General features: G+C 48.2%; 1 protein-coding gene across 7 annotated transcripts in view; it reads right to left on the reverse strand.

Annotated features, from left to right (window-relative positions):
- Positions 1-24,476, reverse strand: part of Gask1a (golgi associated kinase 1A) — a 64,960-nt gene that overhangs the window by 8,269 nt on the left and 32,215 nt on the right. For 3 of the 7 annotated variants that reach the window (XM_078038033.1, XM_078038036.1, XM_021735020.3), the window contains 4 exons: positions 21,930-22,129; positions 20,126-21,421; positions 1,485-1,607; positions 233-336 (listed from right to left, as the gene is read on the reverse strand). In XM_078038033.1, the coding sequence (XP_077894159.1) occupies positions 233-336; positions 1,485-1,607; positions 20,126-21,421; positions 21,930-21,938 (1,532 nt within the window). In that variant the 5' untranslated portion in view covers positions 21,939-22,129. Of the gene's footprint in view, positions 1-232; positions 337-1,484; positions 1,608-11,401; positions 11,624-20,125; positions 21,422-21,929; positions 22,130-24,476 lie in introns of those variants that run through there. The other 4 variants (XM_078038035.1, XM_078038034.1, XM_040290108.2 and 1 more) reach the window with 3 other exon arrangements.

Genomic DNA, 24,476 nt, shown 5'->3' on the forward strand with positions numbered 1-24,476 from the left:
ACAGCAGGGGAAGAACTAGCCTTCCAAGACCCCAGTAGGGCCACGGGTTCTTCAGAAACAGGAGGATATCAGGGTGTACCCCTGTCAGCTTTCCCAGGGCTCCCCACTTCTCCTAAAGCTCAGATCCAACAACTTTGGTCTGATGGACTGTGGCTTTCCGTGGTCCCACAGTCTGCAGCAGGGCCATCGAGCCTCATTCCGTGAGCGTCCACCCAACCCCTCAGATCCTCACCCGTCAATGCCTTCTAGCAGCCGAAAGTTCAGCTTGTCCTCAGGGTGCTGAAGGTTGCCGGCATTATCAATGTAGACCAGATGAGATGGATTGCTGCTCCGAACCTGGGGGGGCGGGGGAGACGATGGACAGACAGGGATGGGTAAGGGTGCAGGATAGCTGGCACCTATGGACTGTCAGTCTTAAGGGGCTGGGGACCCTGAGCTGTCAGTCCCCACAGTCCATCCTACTTGTCCAAATGGTCCCTGTGATTGAGTGCTTACTCTATAAGGGGTACTATGCTAAGTGCTTCCCAAACATGATCTCAATTAATCCTCCTAGCAACCCTAGGAGGAACACACTAGGATTAGCCTCATTTAACAGAAGCAATTAAAAAAAAAGCAATTTGCACAAGATCACAGTTATAAGTAGCCTGGCTGGTTCACACCTGGACCTAGAGAGTTAAGCCCCAGCACCACCTGCTAATGTACAAGACAAGGAACAGCTTCCTATTTGCGGGGGCATGAGTGGGAGCTGGGAGGTGCAAAAGGGGCCTACTCCTCAGGTCATCATAAGAGATTGCACACGTGCATGCTCACACTATACACGAGTGTACACCTACACACCTACTTTGCCACCTGCACCTGAGCTCCTGGCATCCCCTGAGCATCATTAAAAGCACAAGTGACTCACACCATTTATCCTCAGAAAGCACTGATCAGACTATTTCCAGAGGAGGAGAACTTAGTGTCTCCAAACCCTTTTCCAAAATACAACCAGCAACAAAATTCTTTAGTACCTTAAGAAAAATAGGTGTGGTTAGGACTGGAAGCCATCTCTTCTGGCTCCTACTCCCATGCACACACTCCATCCCCTGCATTATTCTCCAAAATTCCATGCTAATTCCAAACAATCCTCTCTAGCAACCTCAGCTTAAGTCAGGAGATTTTGTTTTCAGGACACCTGCTTCCCCACTCTCTGCCTCTTCTCCAGTCCACTCAAAGACCTGTTCTCAAACTCCAGGAGCCCTCAGGGTTCTCTGGAGTTTCTCTGGGGCCGTGGAGTTCCACCTCCACCCCACCTCAGCCACACCCTAAAAGCTCCATTTGGTCAGATTTTGCATTCATTGCAGATTCCAGGAAATATACAGGCAAAGGATTCTGCTGCTAAGAAGAACAGGATTGGGAAACAGACTTGCCAACAGTGTCTTCCACAAGAGACAGGAAGACCCAGGTCTGGAGTGACAAGGAGCTATTATGCGGAGGAGACATACCAGGATGTGGACCAGTCGCAGCTCTGCAGGGTTCCGGCATTTCTCTCGGAGTCTTTCTTCCACACAGGGGTCTGAGGGCTCAGGCTCGAAGCCACAGCAGTAGCGATCCAGGCGGTCATGAACCTGCAGGGACAGCCAGTCTCTGAAGGGGTGGCACAGTGCCTGCCTCCAGCAGGCCCAGCTCTGAGGCCACCTGGCCTGCCGTGCCCTCATGACACCGGGGCCTCTCTGGGGACCATCCTCAGTGGCTCTCTGTGCTGGTCAGCTCCATGGCTGACCTCCAGCTAGGAATGGAGCCTCCAATTTGCTGCTCTGGTCAGCTTGCTCCGTCCAACAGGAGCTGTTTGTTCATGGCTCAGTATGGATTGCACCCAATGCCCACTGCTCCACCTGCACCACTGCCCCTGAACCCTGGCCTTGAGGATACACTGGGCATTTTAGAGTGGGCCAGAAGGATTCCATAAGAACACCTGGCATTATCCTCCCTTTAGAAGGCAGCAGCAGAGACCTATGGGTCAGAAACCAATAAGATTGTTGGTCAGGCCCTCGTCCTGACCTACAGGAAGATATTGTCTGCTGTGAGCCTCAAGAACCAAGAGACTGACAAAAGAGAGGCCCAGGTAGAGGTGGCAGAGTCCTCTGGAGACAGAGAAGAGGGTTCTGCTAGGGGGAGAAAGACAGGAGAAGGACCATAGTAAAAAGGGGAGGCAATTTTAGAAGGCTTAGGATTAGATGAGAGATGAATTCAGGATGAGTATCCATCACTTACAGGATTCACAAGTAGGGAAGACTCGCACTTTTTCCCCCTCTTAGGAAGGGATCTTGATTTGACACATGACCTTGTTGAGCACTTAAGGTAGAAGGAGAGCTCTCAAGAGGTCTGGGTGTGGAAGGACTTGCTTTGCATGGGACAGGAGGAAGATTCAGTTTGTTGCTGTAGAAAGGGAGAGAGGAGAGAGGGGTTGGGTGATGCAGGGAGCCGCAAGGAGCCACAGGGGGCAGAGGAGTGAGACGTGCCCTTCGGTCACTCCATCTTGGAGCAAAGATGTCACCCATGTGAATTATTTAGTGGGTGCTGGTAATGGGGCTGATCTTTGAATTCCAGTTGGTATGGGGGAGGAAAAAAATCAGGGGATGAGGCACAAAAATAGGAAGAGTCAGCTCTCTGGCATTTTCCTGAGTCGTTTCCTTAAATCTCCAGGAGGTGGCAGCGGTAGGGAGGAAGGATTCGAGTTCTGGACACTGGATAAGTCACACAGGTGCCTAATTCTCCAGCCACAAAGTGAACCAAGTTCCTGAAAGAGCACTGCATGGGGAAGACTATGATCCCATCTTTGCAGAATGGCTGGTCTACCTTAAAAATCCTGGGAACACCACCGGGGAGAAAGACACCAGCAAACAGTCCTACAAACCAGCTCCAGGGAACATGCCTGGGGCTGGGGCCACCCAGTAAGAAAGGAAAGAGTCTGGGCAGAGGTGAGGGAAAGACAGCCAAGGGGGGCAGGTACAGGAAGCCAGGTGGTCCCACGCTGGGAGGAAGGGGAGGAGAGCCCAGGCAAAGCTGGCCAACTCTCTCCCCCAACAGTCAGGAGGCTCCAGTTCCTTGCAGCCAGACTCATTCCCAACCCTAGTGCTGATGGCACAGAATAGGTCCAGGCTTCCTCTTCACAGAAATGGCAGCCATTTTCATCCAGTGAAGCGATGAGGGAGCATCCTTCAGCAGTGATGCTGTAGAACGGTACAAAATATATTGGTCTTCGATCCCAATTCCTGGCAAAAGGCTCCTAAAAGCCTTGGAATTTTTCAAGTGATAGCAATATTTTATTACTCACAATGAGGCCCTTTGGGTCACATCTGTGTTTTTGCCAATGTGGCTGCTCAGGGTGAATAGGGGTGGGAACTTTCACGAAGCCCATTGACTCCAGCCAAGTGGGTCATGCGGGCTGCAGATGGGATTATAAAAACTTCTGAACAATGCAGAGAGCTTCAAATTCCAAAAACTTCCAGAACGGTGAACACATCTATCACTTCTCGGTGGCAGGGTGGCACTCCCCAAATCCTCAGGGACATAGGCTACACTTAAGGCCCTTCCTGACCTCCCCTGTCCACCTCTTCATCTGGATGTTTATTTGTACCCTTTACAATAAACCAATAAAAGTAAAGTGTTTTTCTGAGTTCTCAGAGTCATTTTTTTTGCACACTTTTTTGCACATTGAGGAGGATCCCTTACTTCATATCTGGTTGCTCAGAAGTACACTGTAACTAGCATCTGAATGGAGACTGACTTGCAGGATCAGATACTGACTTTGGGTAGAAGTCTTGACACCAAATTCGTGTTGCAGAGTTGATTGGATCAGGGGGGAAAAAACATCATCAGGTGACCACTACCACCACCGCTGTCACCTCTAGCTTGCTTCTTCCTCTTCGCAGCCTTGCAGGGAAGGCATTATTATCCTCACTCTACCCTTGAGGTCCCAGAGCTCAAACATGCCCAAGGTCATAAATGCAATATGGGTACAGCTGGGATTTGAATTTGACGAGTGAGTGCTTCATCCTGGAGGTGATGGGCTGGGTTCCCCTATTTGTGCAGGGCGGGCTGCAGATGAGCCCAGGGAAACAAGATGGTAGTGCTGGCTAAAGACCAACCAGGTCTGACTCAGGTTAGACCACAGAAGATAGATTGGACCCTTGAGACACCACCCAGGCCTGCTGCTGCCTCAGCTGTCATGGAGGGTGGTAGGCTCTGGGTTTTCTTCCTTCTTCACAATTTTGAATTCTTTTCCAGCCTTAATTAGTAAGGCTGAGACCAGTTTCATTAACTAATTCCATGATGAGTGACAATGGAGACCTCCTTTGACCTCTGCAAGAGGCTCAGGCTTTCCTGTGCTTCAAGGCAGGGCAGGATAACAGGAGAGCCGCGGCTGCTTGGGCAAGCACACACTCATTAGAGGACCTAGTTTTCCCATGGGAGAACTTGTCTTCCCTGCTGAATATTGTCTGTTGGCATCAAAGTCCCCCGAATTCCCAATCACAAGGTAGAAAGGGGCCAAGTTCCCCTGGCCACCCACCTTCACCCCTGCTCCTGGTTCCCAAGGCTTCCCAGGGCTTTTTTCTTCCATTCTCTGAAGTTCTTAAGTCTTTTATTTTTTTAATAATTTTTTTAGTTGTTGATGGACCTTTATTTATTTGTATGTGGTGCTGAGAATCAAACCCAGTGCCTCACACATGCTAGGCAAGTGCTCTGCCACTGAGCTACAACCCCAGCCCCAGTTCTTAAGTCTTACCAAAACAAATTCTCACACTGCTGAAGTCTTGTGGCTTGAGTTTTCTCTTTGGGATGAAACATGCTTAGTTTCTAAGACTATAGCAGATATCTTGGTACCCACCCATGGACCTGGAAAGGTCCCCATCATATAGCTCCCTAGTCTAGGGGAGCCCTCTGGCCCCTGGACAGATATGGCCTCCCAACTCAGCAAACTAAAAATGCCATAAAATTAATATCCTTCTACCATCAACCAATGTCTTATGGGAGTTGGTGACAAATACCATGGCACCTCCCTCCTAGAGGAATGATACTCTACAGGAGTGTACTACACTGTCTGTTGAAGCCAGATTTAAAGTTAGGTAGTCAGTGTAGTTAGGTAAATCGGGTTTAATACCAAGTGAAATCTAAAATGGAGGCCATGCTGGGAATGACTCAGGGAAAACATAGGACAACTCATGGAATGTTAATGAAGTCCTAAAGAGGCCTTAGGCCAAAGTCCACCTGGAAGAAGTATTAATGAATAGCCCCCAGCAGATTTGAAGATAGCCCATCACAAAGAAGTGATAATGAAGTCCTTCCTGCTCAGACTACTTCTTTGGCCCACCTGGGCCTTCCAACCTACATTCCATCACTGAAAGAACTATAAAAAGAGGAAACAACCGCACTTCCACGGATTCCACCTCCTGGGTCCCCTTCTTCCTCCGGGAGAAGTCTTTTCTTCTTTCCTTTAATAAATTTCTAATCTCTACTCTGACCTTGCCTCGGCATGCTTCTTTGGTGTTTTTCTTCAACATCGGGGAAGCAAGAACTCGTCACCGGTCAACAGCGGTAACACTGTCACGGGTCCCCACCTGCGTTGAACCTCACTCGCCCACAGTGGCCACCCATTCACTCGCCCACAGTGGTCGCTCGTTCATTACTGCATCCTTGGTGGATTTTTCTTCCTTTCTTCTTTCTCCTCCCCATTTGTTTGCCAGGCTTCCTAGAACCATCTCCAAAATGAACTTCTGGTACACAGATCCTAGTTTCGAGGTCTGTTTTTGGAAGACCCCAAATTTAGGCAGAAGCTCCTCACATTTGCTGCCATGTGTCCAGGCACTTCTTGATCAATGTTTTAATTAAACTTTAGCATTTAGCACAGGACACGATGCTCCATGGAGGGTCAGATTAGAGCCGTGTGGAAACATCACTTCCTGGATTCCAGATGCCGAGTCTTGCCAGTCTGCTCACATTGCTGATACCTACGAAGCATGCCCCAAGTGAACATATCCAAGTCCAAGACTCTCACTTGTGGCCATCCATCCAGGTCTTCAGTTGCAATTAAAATAACTCTGCTTTGAGGAGATTAAGAAAACAATAGTTTATTCTGAGCCAAATCAGTGACTATGACCCAGAAACACAGTTCAAAGTGACATGGAATGATATAGCTCTTCCCTCTGTGGAAGAAGTTACAGGAGCTTTTATAGTCACAAAAGAAAGTAGGTGGGGGTCACCAAGCAGGTGGACTATAAAGAGGCAGGGAAATCCCTTCTCCAGGACTCAGATGCTGTCTTTAGCAAGGTGGGAAAATGTTTTACAGGATTCAGATATTCTCACATCCTGGTTTTCGGCTAGGTAGAGACCAAAAGTCTCTCAAGCTCAGTGGGAGAATTAAGACACCCCCCCCCAAACACACACACAGTAAGTCTCAAGATGGCGCAGGCAGGGTGGATTCAGCAGCTCCATAATGCTGTGATCAGGACTCAGGTTTCTTGCTGCTCTCTACTTTTCCATCCACAATGTTACCAACGTCCCCATATTGCATTAGGAAGCCTGCAGGGACCTGCTGTGGGTCCACTTTCCTGTTGGTGGCCAGTAGGAGAGAATGGGAGAGAGAAAAAGGACCTGTCCCACCAACAGCCACAGCATAGAAACTCCTCCCTTCTGCCAAAGGGAGCTGCTGACATATTCATCCTAGTCCAACAATAGTCAGTGGAAGGTGGTGACATACTGATCCCTGAACCCATCTTCTCCCAATCTAGGAGTGGGTAGAAAGTGAGTCAAATTGGAACAGAGGAAGGAGCATAGAGCAGACAGCTGGGTCTCCTGAAGTGTGGAAGTCCTCATTCAGACAACTAAAAGACTGGCCAGGACAAGCCTGAGGACAGGGCCCTGCAGCAAGAGACCTCCCATCCCTCCAATTCATTCCAAGTCCACTAAAGCTAGTATCATATCACCCTATTTCTCCAATTGTCCTTGAACTTAGCAAGGGAGATTCTGAAGGATATGGAAAATAACATCCCCCAAGAAAAGGGGAATGACAGCCCCCAGGGAGAAAGGAGGACAGTGTGATCCAGGAGGGGAGGAGGGGAGGAGGGGAAGGCAAACAATGGGCTCTGGGCTGTGGACTTTCATCCCAGTAACAATGGATTTCAAGTTTTGGTATTATCTAAGTTTTCCCAATTTAGACTTTGAACCTGCACAACTAGTTTCCTGACTACCCAGCTGGCATGTTCTAAGTCTACAATGATTAAGACACCCTAAACATTCTGCTATGATTATCATTAAAACCTATATATAAAAAAAAGACCCATCTTGTAACCAGTTACCATTTTCTCCCCCTGAAAATGTGCCATTCTGCCGCTGCTTAATAGAGAAAGCTTTCTGGTCTGTCTGAGGTCTGTTCCCATTTTGGTTATTTTTGCTTACAGATTGTATTCCATGCTTTCATTCATACTTGTCCTTATGTAGCAAAGATCACTCCAAGGGCTGCCAATGGGGTTGAGTATAGTTTGGCAAACTGCTCCATAAAGGACCAGAGAGCAAATGCTTAAAGACTTTGGAAGCTGTACAGTCTGTCACTACCGATCAACTCTGCCACTGGTGTGCTTATTGTATGTATTATGGATACATATGGACATGCCCATGTTCCAATAAAACTTTATGTATACTGAATTTTGAATTTCACAATAATTTGTTATATCAAAAAATACTATTCTGAGTCGGATGCAGTGGTTCATGCCTGTAATCCTAGTGACTTGGGAGACAGAATGATCACAAGTTTGAGGCCCGCCTCAGCAACTTAGCAAGACCATCTTATAAAAAAAAAAAAAAAAAAAAAAAAAAAAAAAGCTGGGGATGTGGCTCCGTGGTAAAGCACCCCTGGGTTAAATCCCCAGTACCCTGTACAAAATTCCAATTTATTTTAGCCATTTAAGAGTGCTAAAACTATTCTTAATCTGTTCATTCTAGGGATAAATCCTGGTTCCACTGTATCTTCACTGTCTCCACTAAGCCGAAGAAGGTATTGGCCTTGTTACACTTTAGTCATCTCATCAACAAGAAGGAGCAGTGACATTCCCAGGGACTCCTCTGAGAACCACACAGGCTGACGACAGATGCACAGAGCGGGGGACTGTTGATGGAGAGTTCTCAGTTGTCTCTGGGCTCCCAGGAAGGGCAAGCCTCCCCTAGCTGACACAGCGCTACAGACCTGAGAGCCAGAGTGTGACACATTCCCACATTCCTTCTTCAACAGGTGCTCAGCCTAACCAGGACATAGTTGAGGCACTCTGAATTTGAGAACAAATGAAGTGCAGAACAGGGCACAGTGGACTCTTCCCAAGAGGATGGTACTCACAACCTGCCCACTGCATCCCACCTCCCCACCCCAGGCTTCAGGAGTGGCCTAGCGTGGTCACCTCCCAAACAGGATATCTGAATGGGACAAGGCACTGCAGTCTGCCAAAGAGGGACATCAGGACCAGCAAGAGCAGGTCTACTGTTTTGAGGACAAATGTATCTGCGAGTCAAAAATGCCTGAGTTCTCTTATACTGGGAGAGGAAATGTCAGGGCAGCTCTAGCCAGACTAGAATACAGTAACTGCTCTGGTTTTTGCTTCATGCCCTGTGATACAAGGCCAGACAAGGCCCTCTGGTCCTGCCAACCCTCCCTGACCTATCTCCAGGCCATTCCATGCAGGAAATTAACTTGCAGCAGCATTTATTTCCAGAGGAAGCTATAAGGAATGTGGGCCCCTATCATATGTACCGCTTTGGCTTCCCCAAATCTACTCCCATTTGAATGTTTGACAGGAAGAGCTTGGCCGGCAGAACTGCCAGCTTGATTACTTTGCCACGCAGTCTGGTTATTTTTTTCCACTAGGAGAAGTTAGGTTGAGACAGCAGATCAGCAGCCAAACAGGATAGAGCTGAAATTTCATTCCCACATTCCTTCAGGATCTGATCCTTTGCCCCCATTAAAAAAAAAAAAAAAAAGAGGCATTAAAGAAATGATAACCCTTTGCAGTTCTCTTTTGCTGAACCAAACTAGCAGTGTTGCAAAATCATGATGTGAATTGAAGTTTTGTTTAATTTTAGTTAAGACATTGCAGAGCTTTTACGCTGTTCCAAGCTGCTGTTCTGAGTGATTTACCCAGCAGCCAAGAAGCAGACACTGTTAGTTTCCTCTCTTGAAATGGGGAAACTGAGTCATGGGACTGACTATGCCTAAGTTCACATGATAGGAAGTGGTGGTGCCTGGATTGGAACCCCAGGTGGTCTGGATCTGACCACTGAGTCAGACAGTGTGGCAGGAATGTTGTTCTCTAGCATCAGCATCACAAGCTCTTGAGTGTCAAAAATGAACTTGGTTCAATCTGATCCCAACAGGTGCTCAGCCTAGCCAGGACATAGTTGAGGCACTCTGAATTTGAGAACAAATGAAGTGCAGAACAGGGCACAGTGGACTCTTCTCAAGAGGATGGTACTCACAACCTGCCCACTGCATCCCACCTCCCCTCCCAGGCTTCAGGGGTGGCCTAGCATGGTCACCTCCCAAATAGGATATCTGAATAGGACAAGGCACTGCAGTCTGCCAAGGAGGGACATCAGGCCCAGCTGTGGTGGAAAGAAAGGTCCAGGGGGAAGCTCCGCCCAGGGGATGGGGATGGCCCTAATCCTATAACAGGACTCACCAGGCTCCCCAGCCAACTCTGGGGTTCCTCAGCCAGTGCCAATCCAGGTCTGATAGATTCCAGAGGGAAACCTACTGACCCTGGTAGGGATCTTTCCCCAACCTGGTGCAGTCACAGGATCCACAGGATGGAAAGGGTGGCTCTTGGCTATACAGGCTCACTACCTAGGGTCAGAGGGCTGCATCGTGGCTGGATGTGGGGCTCCCTTTCCAACCCCTGCATCATTCTCCATGAAGCAGCAGGCTGGGATCACAGTGACTGACTGGCTGGCAGTGCTGCTTTGACTCTCTCACTCTCCTCTAAAGACTCACCTTGCCATGCTCCCTCCATGACCAACACAGCCTCTTCCCCGACAGGTTCAGGGAAGGAAAAACTGATCCACCTCAGCTCATCAGCCTCATGCCCAACGCCACATTCTCAGCACCAGGTTAGGAATCAGGTGATGGGATTTGAGAGCTATATTAAGAACTACTGCTTATCCAAAAATCCATCTGTTCATCACTCTAAACTCTAAACACAAAACCAGCAGCCACGAAAAAGGAAAATCCACCAGAGCAAGGTGGGTTCCAACTGGGAAAGCTAGAGTGAGTTGTCGTCTAAACAGCTTTCACAGAAAGGGCCCAGTGAAACACGGTGAGGGGAAACATCGACCTCCACAAATCCCCAAAAAGAATTCGACTATTCACCCATCCCTGACAATTCTTAACAAAGCAGGAATAAGGAATGCTTTCTCCTATCTCCAGTCAAAGCCATCATGAGAGCCAGGCGCACAACTGCATTCCCAGCAACTCAGGAGGCTAAGGAATGAGGATCAAAGTTCAAGTCTTCCAGGGCGCAATGGCACAAACCTATAATTCCAGCCACTTGGGAGGCTGAGGCAGGAGGATTGCAAGTTCAAAGCCAGCCTCAGTGAAGTGAGGCATTAAGCAACTCAAAGAGACCCTGTCTCTAAATAAAATACGAAAAAGGGGGGGGGCTAGGGATGTGGCTCAGTGGTCGAGTGTCCCTGAGTTCAATCCCCAGTACCAAAAAAAAAAAAAAAAAAGTTCAAGGCTAGACTCAGCAACAGCCAGAACCTAAGCAACTTAGCAATCAAAATAAAATCAAAGGGGCTGAGGATGTGGCTCAGTGGTTAAGCATCCTGGGTTCCGTTTCCAGTATTAAAAAAAAAAAAAAAGTCATGGTTGAAACACTAGAAAGAAGAGGAAATGAGAAGACAGAATTCCTTTCATGACAGATGGAAAACCCCAGAGGGTAAAGTGAACAACCATTAGAAGACCATGTTAGTAGGCAATGGTAATGAAATTAAGATATAGTAATAATAGGCTTATTTAATCCGGTGATCCACCTGAACATACACTGCAAGGGAAGATCCTACTTGTGGTAACCACAAGAAGATGAGGTACCCAGGAATAACCCAACATAAAAATGAAGATCAGCTGAAGAAACAGCAAGACGCTTCTGAGAAACACAGTCAAATACATATCCTGTTCTTGGCTAGAATTACTCTATTTTAAGATGTAATTTTTTTAATCAGTCCACAAAAAATTTAATTTGGCTCCAATAAAATCTCAAAAGGATTTAGGAAGGGGATGGAAGTAACAGCTGACTGTAAATTTCCTATAAAAAATATACAAGAATATCAAGAAAATTCTAAAAAAGAGCAACGAGAAAGACCAAGCCCTACTGGTTATTAACATAAAGTATAAAGTTCAGTAATTAAAACAGTGTGATTCTGGCATATAAATAGACCCTTTCCTGGAACTGAAAAGGGCTGGGAAATAGAAGTGTATATACATAAGGAAATTGGCTAACTGGTAGTATCTGTATACATAAGGAAATGCTATCCGGTAGCATTTCAGATGGGGGTGGGGAGACTGAATCTTCAACAAATGGTGCTGGGACATTTGGGCTGCCATCTGAAAAGAAAAAAAAAAGTCATTTCACACCTTATCCTTACTCCAAAATAACTTCCAGATGGATCCAAAACTTATGAAAAGCAGGAGATAATTTTTAAAATAACTCTGAAGCAAAAACGGCCTTTTAAGACAACACACAAACCTAGAAGTCAAAAGATAAAAGCTTGATCATTTCAACAATGTAAAGTTTTTAAAAATTTCTGCCCAGCAAAAAAAATATACACAAAGCTATTGACAATTGGATTTAAGATTTACGCTACAATGAAAGAAAAGACCACTTTCCGTAATCTGCAAAAATCTCTTTAACTCGTTAGGAAAAAAGACCAAGAACCCAACAGAAAATGGGGTAGCTGGGCATGGTGGTGCACACCTGTCATCCCAGAGCCTCTGGAGGCTAAGGCAGGGGATCACGAGTTCAAAGCCAGCCTCAGCAACTTAGCAAGGCCCTAAGCAACTCGGTGAGACCCTGTCTCAACATAAAACGGGCTGGGGATGTTGCTCAGTGGTTAAGCACCTCTGGGTCCAATTCCCAGTACCCACCCCGAATGAAAAAGAAAATGGGGCAAAGAATATGGACTGCTTTGTTGTTGTTTTTAAAGGCTTTTAGATGAAGGCAGGATTATAGATAAAACAAAAACCAAAGAAATCATTAACTTTCAGGTTGGTGCAAAGGAAGAGTTAACCACAGAGCTGAGAGAGCCAGCCCTTTAAATTCCTGGGGTACCTCCCTTGCCTTGAGAATTAGTTTTCTATTGTTGCATAGCAACCCCTCCCCATAGCAACTCAACACAGGCTGTTCACTTTCTTTCTTGAGGTCAGCAAGAGACTATGAGATGTTTTACTTTCTTTGAAAAACTCACCTGATTTGGTCAGGGCCATCTAGAGTCACCTCCCTTTTGATTAACTCAAAGTTAACTGATCAGTAACCTGTTCCCTGGAGTGATACTCCCTCGTATTTACAGGTCTCACACTTCAGGGGAGGGGGTTATTGCTAGGTGGGTGGGAATATCGGGAGCCATGATAGAATTTTGCCTATCACACTTCACTCTAGTCTAGCTCCTGCATTTAAATATATGATAAGATGCTTAGTGGCAGCTTCCAGCAACCGTGAACAGGCAGCTTGTCTCACTGTACTTGGCAGAACCATTTGTAAAATGGGGAGAAGCAAGCATGGCACCCCTGTCTTGGGCCCAAGGACACAAATGAGTGTGTGTAGCTTGCAACAGGTATTGCCAGACAGGCGTAGGTACTTCATGAATATTAGCTACCATCATGTTTCCCAACTCTGCTTGGCAGGGGTCACCAATCTGGGCTCCTGTCTGATAGAACATCTGATGTTCTGTGGCCAAACTGCATTGGGTTAGATCCCAGCTCCAATACCGAAGGCTGTGAGACAGTGGCTAGGCTCCTCAGCCCTCCTCTTGTGGTTTGGATATGATGTTCTCCCAAAAGCTCCTGTGAGAGACAGTGCAGGAACACTGATTAAAATGATTGTTATGAGTGTTGACCTAATCTGTGAATTAATCCCCTGATGGGGCTTAGCTGAGTGGTAACTAAAGGCCGGTAGGGCATGGTTGGTAGAGATAGGTCATTGGGGGCGTGCCTTTGGGGTATATATTTTGTATCTGGTGAGTGGAGTCTCTACTTCCTAGCCCTGTCCTGAGCTGCTTCCATCCAACACATTCTTCTGCCATGATATTCTGCCTCACTTAGAGCCCCAAGGAATGGAGCTATGAACTGAGACTTCTGAAACCGTGAGCCCCTAAATAAACTTTTCCTCCTCTAGTTGTCTTTGTCAGGTCTTTTAGTCGCAGCAGCAAAAAAAAAAAAGCCGACTAAAACACCTCCTAAACCCGTTTCCCCCTCTGTAGGGTGGCTCATGCAGGTGCAGGGACGGTGTCAGGCACCATCTTTTGTTCTGGAGTCTAGGTTAACTAGAAGGTTAACTAGTCTAGGTTAACTGCCAGAAGGCCAGGGTCATGATTGTATTGTTTCAACCTCTGTGATTGTAGGGTAGACTAAGAGAATTGTAGAAAGCCCTGGAATTCTTTTAGGGTATAAAGAAGTGATATTTGAGAAGCAGAGCATAGCAGCACTTAGAAAATCATACAAAGACCCTGTAAGTTCACTTGTTCTTTCCTTCATTTAGAAAGTGCTAATCTAGGACCGGCTGAGGGTTTGACCCTGTGCTAGGTGCTGGGATGTGGTACTGAACTAAACAGAGAGAGAGAAAGAAAGAGAATGTGTGAACAAATGATTATTTGTAAATGGGATCAGAAAGGAAGCTGTGAATAGGATCTGTGAAAGAGAACCAACAGCGAACAGCTGGGGAGGAGGAGGTGGGGAGAGCTGAGGCCAGAGGAGGAGTTACCAGCCAGTCAGATCAAGGAGGCTCCAGGCCAGGAGGAGAGTGGGTGCAGAGGCTCTGTGCCTGGCCTGAGATGTGCGTTTAGAAACTGACTGAGGCCGAGGGATAAAGCTGGAGAGGACAGAAGCAGATGGGGTGTGCAGGTCCTTGAGGCCATGGGGACTTGACGTACTGATAACTAAAGCACTGAGCAGACCTTGCCTGGTCTTGGCAGGGAAATACACCATCTGACTAGGTTGTGGAAGAGCTATGCTCTCTGAGCCCGACCATGTGGGCAAACTTCCAAGTTTTCCCTCTAACTTCCAGTGCCATGTGGCTTCCACGGAGCTCTTTCCCATGCCTGCCCTGCCAGGGAGTGAATGGAGCAGCCCTCAACTGCAGACAGGGGATTTTACCACCTGCACTAGGATGATGGCAACCCAGACCATCTGTCCCACAGGCAGAGGTGCAGAATGACTTCTATGCTTTAACACTACCAGCTCACAGTCTGCCAGAATTCTCTGGCTCACCCACCCAGTCCAGCCATCATGTGTCCTCTTGGAGAAGAAAGAGAGAGAGAGAGAGAGAGAGAGAGAGAGAGAGAGAGAGAGAGAGAGAGAGAGAAGAAAGAAAGAAGAAAGAAAGAGGAAAGGAAAGGAAGAAAGAAAGAAAAAGGATAGATAATGTCAAATCCCCCAGCAAGTCCCAAGTCCCTCCCTCCAGGCTTCCTGAGTAGAGAGCCTCTTGGCTCCCCTTAAGATAAAACTGTAGTGTAGCAGAATGAAGGTCACGGCTCCTCCCAGCCATAGCTTGGCTGTGCAGTCACCATCTTAACTTTTCCAGGACTCTAAGACAAGGACTCCACCTTCCACCAAAGAGACTGCAACTGTGGCTGTAGATGGCCGGAGCTCATTGAGCCACCTCCTCCTTATAAGCACAGCGCACATGCACACACACTCCACGCCCATTTTGTTCATTATGTGAGAAATAGAAAAGCCCTGCAGCTCATTTTCAAAATATAGCCTTAATTGGATCCAATTGTAGCCATTTTAATTATCCCCCTTCCCTTTGCCTGCCCCAATTTTAAAATTAGCCAATGGAGTAGATTGTGACCTGAGCTCCTCCAATCAGGGTGAAGGGCAGCGCTGGGTTAGGGACTGCCGCTAGGCACGCTTGCTGACCAGGTTTTAATAGCCAGCAAGAGGGCAAAAATTTGCCTTGCCTATCCACTTTAGAGCACGTGTTTGATTTCTTGCGGCACCTGGGTATTTCTAACAATTAAAGTACAACTGCTTTCTCGCTGATCCATTTAGACGCAATGGGCTTTCTCTTAGTCAAACCTCTTCCTTCCACACAGCATGGGGTAAGGTGGGAGGATATTCCACTACCTATCAGTGCTTTATCTTTCTCAGAGAAACTAGTTGCTTAATTGAGAGCACAGTCCTGGTCATATTGGCCAGTTGAAACGTATCTTTGACTTATTCATCACGAGTAGCAAAAGCTATTAGTGCCCCACGAGTACACCCTGGGCACTCACTGTTTCCCACGCAGGCTCCAGTGTTTTCTATGATAAACACCTGCAGTTTTCTGCCTTGACCATCCTCTGCCTGCAGGAGCATGATCTCTTAGTGCGTGCTTGCACATGCTGCCAGTCCCGGGAAGTCAATGCCCCCAGGAGTGGTTTCAACCAATGAAAGTTACATATTAGAGGACAAATAGCCCAGATTCCTTGGCTTTTAATGAGACAACTCTGAAGCACCTTCTGCATTCTTCCTCTGAGGACCCAGGAAGATTGAGCCCCAGTGGGGCCGTGTCTGACTGCCGTAGGGAGTGCAGGGGGTGAATGGTGTACACATATGTGTGCCTGTGGGCACATGAAGTTTGTGCATAAGTGTACAATATGCGCTTTGGGGAGGAGTGTGTGTGATTGATCTGATGACTGACTAATAAATATTCACTCCTTCTGTTCTGGGCAGAGTGTACTTCTCTTCTCTGATATTGGGCTTGGCCATTGACTTGCTTTGGCCAAAAGTCTATTAACAGATGTGACACTGACAGTGCTTTTGCAGTCTGGTTGAGCTCTTGAACTTCAGTTCTCATGAGAAGAGTTTGCTTGTGGTAGTGTCATTCCTTCTACCTGGCCCCAGAATGGAGAAATAAAGAACAAACTTCAAACCAACCCGCAGCTGGGAGCCAACCTCAGTTGAGCCCAAGTGACCCACAGACCCTGGAGTAAGAAAAAAAAAAGAAGGGGCTGGGGATGTGGCTCAAGCGGTAGCGCGCTCGTCTGGCGTGCATACGGCCCGGGGTTCGATCCTCAGCACCACATACAAACAACGATGTTGTGTCCGCCAATAACTAAAAAATAAATATTAAAAAAATTTTCTCTCTCTCTCCCTCTATCACTCTCTCTTTAAAAAAAGAAAAAGAAAAAGAAAAAAAAAAGAAGCTGGTGTTTTAAGCCATTGGATTTTGGGGAACTTTGTTATCAAGCATTATTTCAGCAATCACTAATGATTACAGAGTGCTATGTGGGATTTGTGAAGCATACGTATGGATCGTGGGCATGTGGAGATGTGTGAGTGTGGTGCATGTATATTCCATGTCCAGGTAAATGGTATGTTGTGACACACAGAAACAGAAAAAATAAGGATTATATAGAATAAAACCAAACCAATGTATACCAACCCCAGAGTGGGCTGCATGTAGGTTCATACCCAGCTCAGGGTCAGAAGGTACCTTGGGTTCCTGGCAGAGAAGCCCACAATCTGCAGCCCTGCCAGTGGCTTCTAGGAAAGTGGTGTCAGCCAGACAGGGGTGTTTGACTTGACTAGTGTCCAACAAGCCTGGGGAAGAGGTGGCGCAGGCCCAGCTGGGTTGTGTCTGACCACACAACCAACCTGTGTGTGCCTTGGCTGCAGAGACTTCTGTCCCCACAGCAGGGCTTGGCAGCGAGGAAGACGCTCATGCTGCAACCCTGGGAGATGAACAGAGGGACTCTGTGTGGAGCAGAAAGCAGCCTCAAGCACATGATCGGGACTGGGCCTCTGCATGGAGCTGTGCCTCAGATCCGAGGCCCCAGGGCATCCCTGCAAGTGTCCCCTTTTCCTGCCCTCATTCATGGCCAGCTGAATAGGGACCCTGCAATGAAGAGAGCTCTTGAGTTCCATCATCCAGGCTGCATCTCAGTCCACCAGCTGTGACCCTAGGCAAGTAACTGAACCTCTCTGGGCTCAATTTCTCAACTTTAAAATAGAGATAAATGTAGTATCTCATTTGCAAGTGAGTTAATCCCTGACAAGTGTTGGGCTCGCTGCCTGCTGATGGTTGAGTGTGTACCCTCCAGGTACTGCATTAAGTGCATTAAAGTAACTGTACAATGTCTGTGTTACCATCTGACATAGGCTGGGCTCCCCCAGAGACAGAGCTTGAGACAAAGATTCAACTGAAAGCAATGTATTTGTGAGCTAACTCTAAGATACATAAGTAGAGAACTTGGGGGACAAGATAGGGAAAGCCAGACTTACCCCTAGTGATAATTGGGCTTCAATCCCGTTGGAGACTCTGAGATGTGCAGAACCTGCACATGGGACATTTACACCAACTCCCATCAGTCATGGTTGAGGGCTGCCTCAGGAGGTGACGTGGCTAGCTTTTTTTCCCCTATTTACCTGGGAATGTCCCAGTTCCAGCGTGGAGAGTCCTATGACCTGGGAAACCCACCCCAATCTGGATGGATGGTCACATCCCCTGGAGAGCACTAATTTCCCAGCACTTCCAGGGTGTCACACACTGGCCAGAGCCGGCTGCAGGGCCCAGAGCAAGTCGGAAGATAGAACTGCTGACCTGTAGGAGATACTATGTACTAAAATGGTCAGGCCTGAGGGGATGAGGATGGGATACCCAATCCCATCATGGAGGTGAGAACCATGAGGTTGGGAGAGGTGATGTGATCTGCTTAGTGTCACAGGGTGGCAAGTGGCCTTGGGCACAGGGGTTTAGCCCAAGTCTATGCAATACTGAAGCCCGTGCTCCTGATTATCAGGCTCCATGACTCCTCCTCCACAAAACAGCTGTGGAACACAGACTGGAGGAACAGGAAGGACTACAGGGAATTGGCCAATCTGTGACTAGAAGCATCTACAGGTCTGCTATATTCAAGGGGCCACAGAGGCAGGAGGAGCTGGATGTTAGACCATGAGGAGGTGGGGCCCATGGCCAAAAGGACAGTATAGCAGGCTCCAGCTACTCAGCTGGAGCTGATCCTGACCTATGGGAATGGAGGCCCAGTGTTATCAAACAATCCTGAATTTTAAAGAAAGCTAGATTTTTATGGGAAATCTCCAAAGTATTATGTGTCACCTAAGAATATGTGTGTGTGTGTGTGTGTGTGTGTGTGTGTGTCTGTTGCTGGGGATTGAATCCAGGGCCTTGTGCATGCGAGGCAAGCACTCTACCAACTGAGATATATCCCCAGTCCTCATCTAAGAATTTTCTAACCAACCAAATATGGCATATTTGTCCCTGGCTACCTGGCTGTGACCCTGAATCTTGTTCTATGGCCTGTCTACTCATCTCCATAGGTGAACCTAAGAGCTAGTGTTGACCTTTATCTTCAATAAAGGTCTCTATAGGGGCTGGGGATGTGGCTCAAGCGGTAGCGCGCTCGCCTGGTGTGCGTGCGGCCCGGGTTCGATCCTCAGCACCACATACAAAGATGTTGTGTCCACCGAAAACTAAAAAATAAATATTAAAAAAAAAATTCTCTCTCTCTCTCTTAAAATAATTAAATAAATAAAGGTCACTATAGAAATAGGGACTTGACCCAGTACTTGACATGTACTGTACATGTCCACCTTTGCTGAGCTTTATTTAATTTTTGTCTATGTTTCTTTCCAGCTGTGTTTCTGCATGTGTGTGACTACAACTGACTCTCAGCTTTCAAAAACTGAGACAGCCACACTGGTAACAGGCCAGTTAATAAAGAGCTGAAGCCCTCAGCAACTTAGGGAGGCCCTGAGCAATTAGTGAGACCCTGTCTCAAAATAAAAAATAAAAAGTGTGGGAGGCCAATCTTATGGGTGATTGAGTTACACTCCCCAGCTGGGTGCTGAGGTGCTCAGTCACAGAAATGGGTGTGTCTTGCTACAGCCCCATGGGTGAAGCTATGCTCACCTGTTCCTTTGTAATATAACCCCTTGCCCTGTTTAGGATAGAATCTTCCATGGAAGTGCCTTGTGTGTGTCCCCTCCTCTTACTGTGCCCTTGGGTGTGGCCTACCCAGGTGTCAGTCAACCTGCTGACAGTGGACATCATGAAGATACTCAGCCCCCTGAAACCTGACCCCTAGCCTCATTTGAATAGCTTCTCCTCAATAAAAGGGGTCAGCACGTGCTCTCTCTTTCTGCAGACCCTTAAGGTCAGAGGAGCCGTCACAGCGACCCCAAAGAAAAAAGTATTTGTGTCTCTTGTGTGGTTATTCCGTGCAGCCCAGTTAGCCCAGTTTAACTAGAGTGATCCCTGAGCCTTTTAGTCTCGAGAACAGAAACCGGGCAAAAAAGGGCTGGGGATGTGGCTCAGTGGTTAAGTAACCCTGGGTTCAATCCCTGGTACGATAGATGGATGGATGGATAGATAGATAGATAGATAGATAGATAGATAGATAGATAGATAGATAGATAGATAGATAGATAGATAGATAGAATAGATAGATAGATAGATAGATAGATAGATAGATAGATAGATAGATAGATAGATAGATAGATAGAATAGATAGATAGATAGATAGATAGATAGATAGATAGATAGATAGATAGATAGATGACAGATAGACTCCCCAATTAGATCCCATGCCCTAAGAGCCCAACCTTTCCTAGGATCCCCATTCTTCCCTTCAACACAACAACACCAGGGCATGGCAGGGACCACAGGCACTCTTTGGTGCCTACACTGAACTGCTATTACCCTTTATCTCTCTCCTTGTTTTGAATCATTGTTGATTCAAAAATATTCAGTTATAAACAGTGGCATGCTGGTAAACACTTAACAACCCATTCTCTAGGAATAAAAGATAGTCTGATCTGTAGCATTGGTTAATTTCTGTGGTGTACATATTCATACACTGTCAAACCAGGAGCAGGGGAAGAGTCACCTACCTGCAGAAGGAAGTCAAAGAGTGCCAGGCGTGCCCACTCCCCACGGTGGATGCCCAGGCATGAGGCCTGGCCTGGCCCGCTGCAGCCACGGGCCAGCAGGGCCTGATACTGCAGCCAGCCCAAAGCCAGAGAGTTCTGGTCTTCATCTGGGTCACCCAGGTGCTGCACGTCAGGTGCCCACCAAATGACAGGCCTTATGCCACCATCGATGTAGCGATAGGGCAGCAGGGGACTGTGGAAGCTCCGGGCCACAGCAGGCAGGCTCCGGCGAAGACCCAGCACACGGTCCACGTGGAAGGAAAGGACTTCGAACAGGTCCCCAGGCCTCTTGATCAGACCACAGAGCCCCTGGGAGCAGAGTTGGCTGAAGCTGGGAGGAGACATGTCCTGAAGGGTACCCTGGGCAGAGAAGCCAACCTGCAGCACCTGCCCATGGGCGGGGACCCTGGCTTTGCCCACCACCTCTCCCTGGGCCAACATCCGAAGGGTCTGCACATCGTGTTCTGTGAACCATGGGGGAACCTGCCCAGCAGTCCTTGTGCTGGCCAACAGCCCGGGGGTCTTCCCGTCACACCATATAGATGTCTGCAGCTCCCCAACAGAGTTAGGCCACTGATGAGCCCCCAAGCCTGGGGTGTGGTCCCCTGTTTGTTCCCCATCAGTTGAGATCCTGTCTTCAGTTCCCAGCAGCTGATCCCTGCCTGCCGCTGGAGCGGATGGGAGGGTCAGTGCAGCAGTAGCTCTCCAGGCTGGAAGAGCTGCCTCGTTGCTCCCTGTGAGTGAATTGACCAGGAAACCCATCTCTCTCCATGTCTCCTTGATGGGACTGCTGTGCCAGGGGTGTCCCAGGGCTTTGGTTCCTGCACCTCTGACTTCATGCTCCCCCAGACGCACAAGATGCTGGGTACTGACTCTCAGATCTCTTGCCAAAGCAATGGCCCTCTTGGCCCTCCCCAAATGCCTGGTGTCCCCTTCTGGGGACTGTGTCCTTCTGTCCATTTGCCCTCTGTGGCCTTGCTTCTCAGCACAGGCCAAGATGGAATTCCTTGGCGAAGCCCGGCCTCTCCAGAATCCCATGTTCCTTGCTCGCTGTCTCCGGCTGGAGCTCAGAGCTTGGCGAATGTGGGGCCCAGGGGTGCCAGTCTCCCCCTGGGGATCCATAGGGCCAGGGTCTGGGCCAGCAGCTAGATGCTCTGGGGGGAAGCGGTTAACAGCCACCACAGACAGGATCATCAAGAGGCAGAATGCCATCGCTGAGCGCCTCTTGCCACGCAGCCTTCTCCAGAGCCAAGATGCCTGGGGGATGGGGTGGGAAAAGATAGCTTGAGACTGGGAAAGACATCAGCCCCAACCCACAAAACCACGGCGACAGTGAACAAAGGAGCATCCTAGGTACAGGGAAGAGTGAAGAAATTGTAGCCCAGGTGGAGGGACAGCTAGCTGTTCTCTAGAGACAGAGAGCAAAGTCTGGGCAGCTTGGCTTGCCCTTACCTTCCGCAGGCCTTTGCAGAAAACACCTGCACACAGGCTTGGGCTTCTCCTCAGCCTCCCCTCTGGGTTAGCCACCATACAACGCTGGCCATCATGCCCCACAGGGGAATTTTCCACATCTGTGTCCTCCACTAAGTGCTGGGAACTCCTCTGCTCCCATCTCCATGTGATTCCATGGGCCCTCTCAAGAGACTTCTAATTGTCCCCCACTAGTATGCTCATCCTCCTCTTCAGGGCACATGGCCATCCAGTGAAAGATGACTTTGCCCCACCTCCGTCGCCAGTGCTCATAGCCATGTGACAAAGTTCTTACCTTTGGCATGAGCGCCAATCACTCTGCCTGTGCCACTTGTTTCAAAGGAAGTTGGCTGCGGTGGCCTTTCTCTGTCCCTTTTCTGTCCCATTGGCAGTTGAATGTGGCAGTATCAGCTCTGTACACTTTAGCAAGTGCACATCCAGTGGCAGTGACCAGCACGTGGTACCTAGACTAGCAGTCTCAGTATCTCCTGGGAACTGATCAGAAATGTGGATTCTCAGGCCCTGAGAAACTGAGGTGACTCCATTTTTGAGAAACTAGCTTCTACCTCAAGGCCTGTCCAGAGGGAGGGGGCGTGACCCTTGTCCTTAGAAAAACCCATAGAGTGCCCCTAGGCACATACCCAACCCACTGAGTTGTTTGTCTGTAAATAACAGGAGAGACCTGTAGAGCCAGGTGTCCCTGACTCAGTTAGTCTAGGTGAGGACCCATAGCAACCCCCTAGCAACCACCAATCAGCGTGAGACAGGGAAAATACCTGAAATGCCAGGTGACCCTCCCAGTAGTTTAGGTGATTGATAACACATTAGGAAACCGTGTATTTTAGTGTGTACACCCATCAGTTCAAATTTATCCACCTCTTGAAATCACTAATCACCCCTACCAGACTTGTTCCTGCAAGTGAATGTGCCAATCAATGTTAAGAGTTGTTTGATTTTCCCGTGGTGTGAATGATTTGTGTGATGTTGTGATGCATAGAGTATCCCCAAAAAAACCTAAAAATCCTCACTGAACTAAGGGCTAGGACTCATTCCTTGGGACCGCTGTGTCAGACATGGTTGTGAGTCCAGGCTTGAGCTTGCAATAAAGACTCTTGTGTGACTGCATTGGATTCGGCTCCTGGAGGTTTATTGGGGTCCCATGAATCTGGCATTACAACCCTACTCCAGAAGCACTGAACCAGAAGTGGGCCCAGCATCCTGGGTTTTCCCAACTTCCCCCTGTGACAGATGCCAGCACCCACAGCTCTAAGGCAGCGTGAAGCCACTGGAAAGGGAAGGAATATGGGTGCCTACAAGGCCAAGTAGGAGCAGAGCTGCCAGGAGCTGTCTGAGGCACTCCACTGGGAGGTCTCTGTACCCATGAGCATTTCCTTTAATGACACCTGCCAGCAGAGCACTTATATATAGTAAGAATCAATGACTATGCGGCGACTGAATAAATAATTTTTAAAAAATGTAGCTCACATCACAAAAATTCTCCCCAGATTAAATATACTTATTGCATTTGCCAGATTCTTCTCAGAGAGTTTTGATACTACGTAAAGTGTGGGATAAGTTTCTGGAATGCATAGAAAACTAGGCACAAAGCAGACAGAATTTGAAAGATCTCCCTTAAAGAGGAAACCAGGCCAACAAAACAAACCCAGTTCCATTATTCTCATGTATGTGCTCGCTGTTCTGAAAAGTTCCTTTGTGGGTAACAAAAGGGGATTGTTCGGGATCAGTTCTGCAGTGAATGTGCAGCATCAATAGACTCCCAGTTTCTCTCAAAAGTTCCAGTTCTGTCCCCCACAATCCACCCCAGCAGCTACATTTGTCCAGGCACCCTGACCCCGGACCAAAGCTGATGGGGTGGTCCTGGACCCTGACCAGTTCTGGGCCAACAGATCCTCGCCCTTGTCCTCAGCCCTGGGAACTTGGGATTGTGGTAAGGTTGACTTGCTCTGCTCATCAAATGAAAGTGGGGGCCCGTGGCCACCCAGCAAGTATGACAGCAGTTGGTCTGTTCTGTTGAAAGCCAGTCTGTAGGGAGAGAGAAGGGAGGACTTCTACAGACAAACCAGTGACAGAAACAGAAGGGAGCCTGGCCAGCTTCCTGGAGCTACAGGCCCAGTCCTGAGCCTGGCCCTTGGGAGCTGCAGTTACTGCCTGGACTCCATGGGACTCAGCAAATCCAATGTGACCCATCCTCTCTGTACCGGGGCCATGGACCATGTGCACTCCTGCTTCAGGCAACCAAAAAGGCCTCATAAGATCATCTCAGAGGTCCCTTCCCTGTGCAATTAAGAGCATCCCCAGCCTCCCCGAGTCACCATTAGGCCCTCCACTTCCCTTCAACCATGTGACCTGGAGGAATGGCCCCCAGATGCATTTTCTTTTTTTGTCTGTTTTTACTCTTTCTGAGCCAGTGGCAGTTTCTACAGGAACCAAACACATTCTCTTCTCAGTACCCTGAACATCAAAAGACAAGCAAAAGGAAGTGGGAAAGCCTCAGAATATCCCACGGCCCCCTCCTGCCTCCAGTTCCTCCACACTCATGCCTTCCCTGCCCCAGGTCTTCCTGTCTTTTGGAAATGAGGCCAACATCTCCCCCTCACCACCCCATGGCTGGTGCATTCATGTCTTATGGACCCTCTTCATGCCGGATACCTTGGCTGCAGGGAGCCAGTGTGTAGCGTTAGGGAGAAGAGGGGACAAGGAGTCAGCAGAGGCAGTGTGTGTTGGCTGCCTGACCTCACTCTCTGGACCAGCCTCCCTCACTACAAAGGGCCAGCTTGGATGGAATGACCCTAAAGGGTCCTTCCCCACAGTAGCCAGTGAT

The sequence above is a fragment of the Ictidomys tridecemlineatus genome, chromosome 2 (genome assembly GCF_052094955.1).
Source record: "Ictidomys tridecemlineatus isolate mIctTri1 chromosome 2, mIctTri1.hap1, whole genome shotgun sequence".
Classification (NCBI taxonomy): Eukaryota; Metazoa; Chordata; class Mammalia; order Rodentia; family Sciuridae; genus Ictidomys; species Ictidomys tridecemlineatus.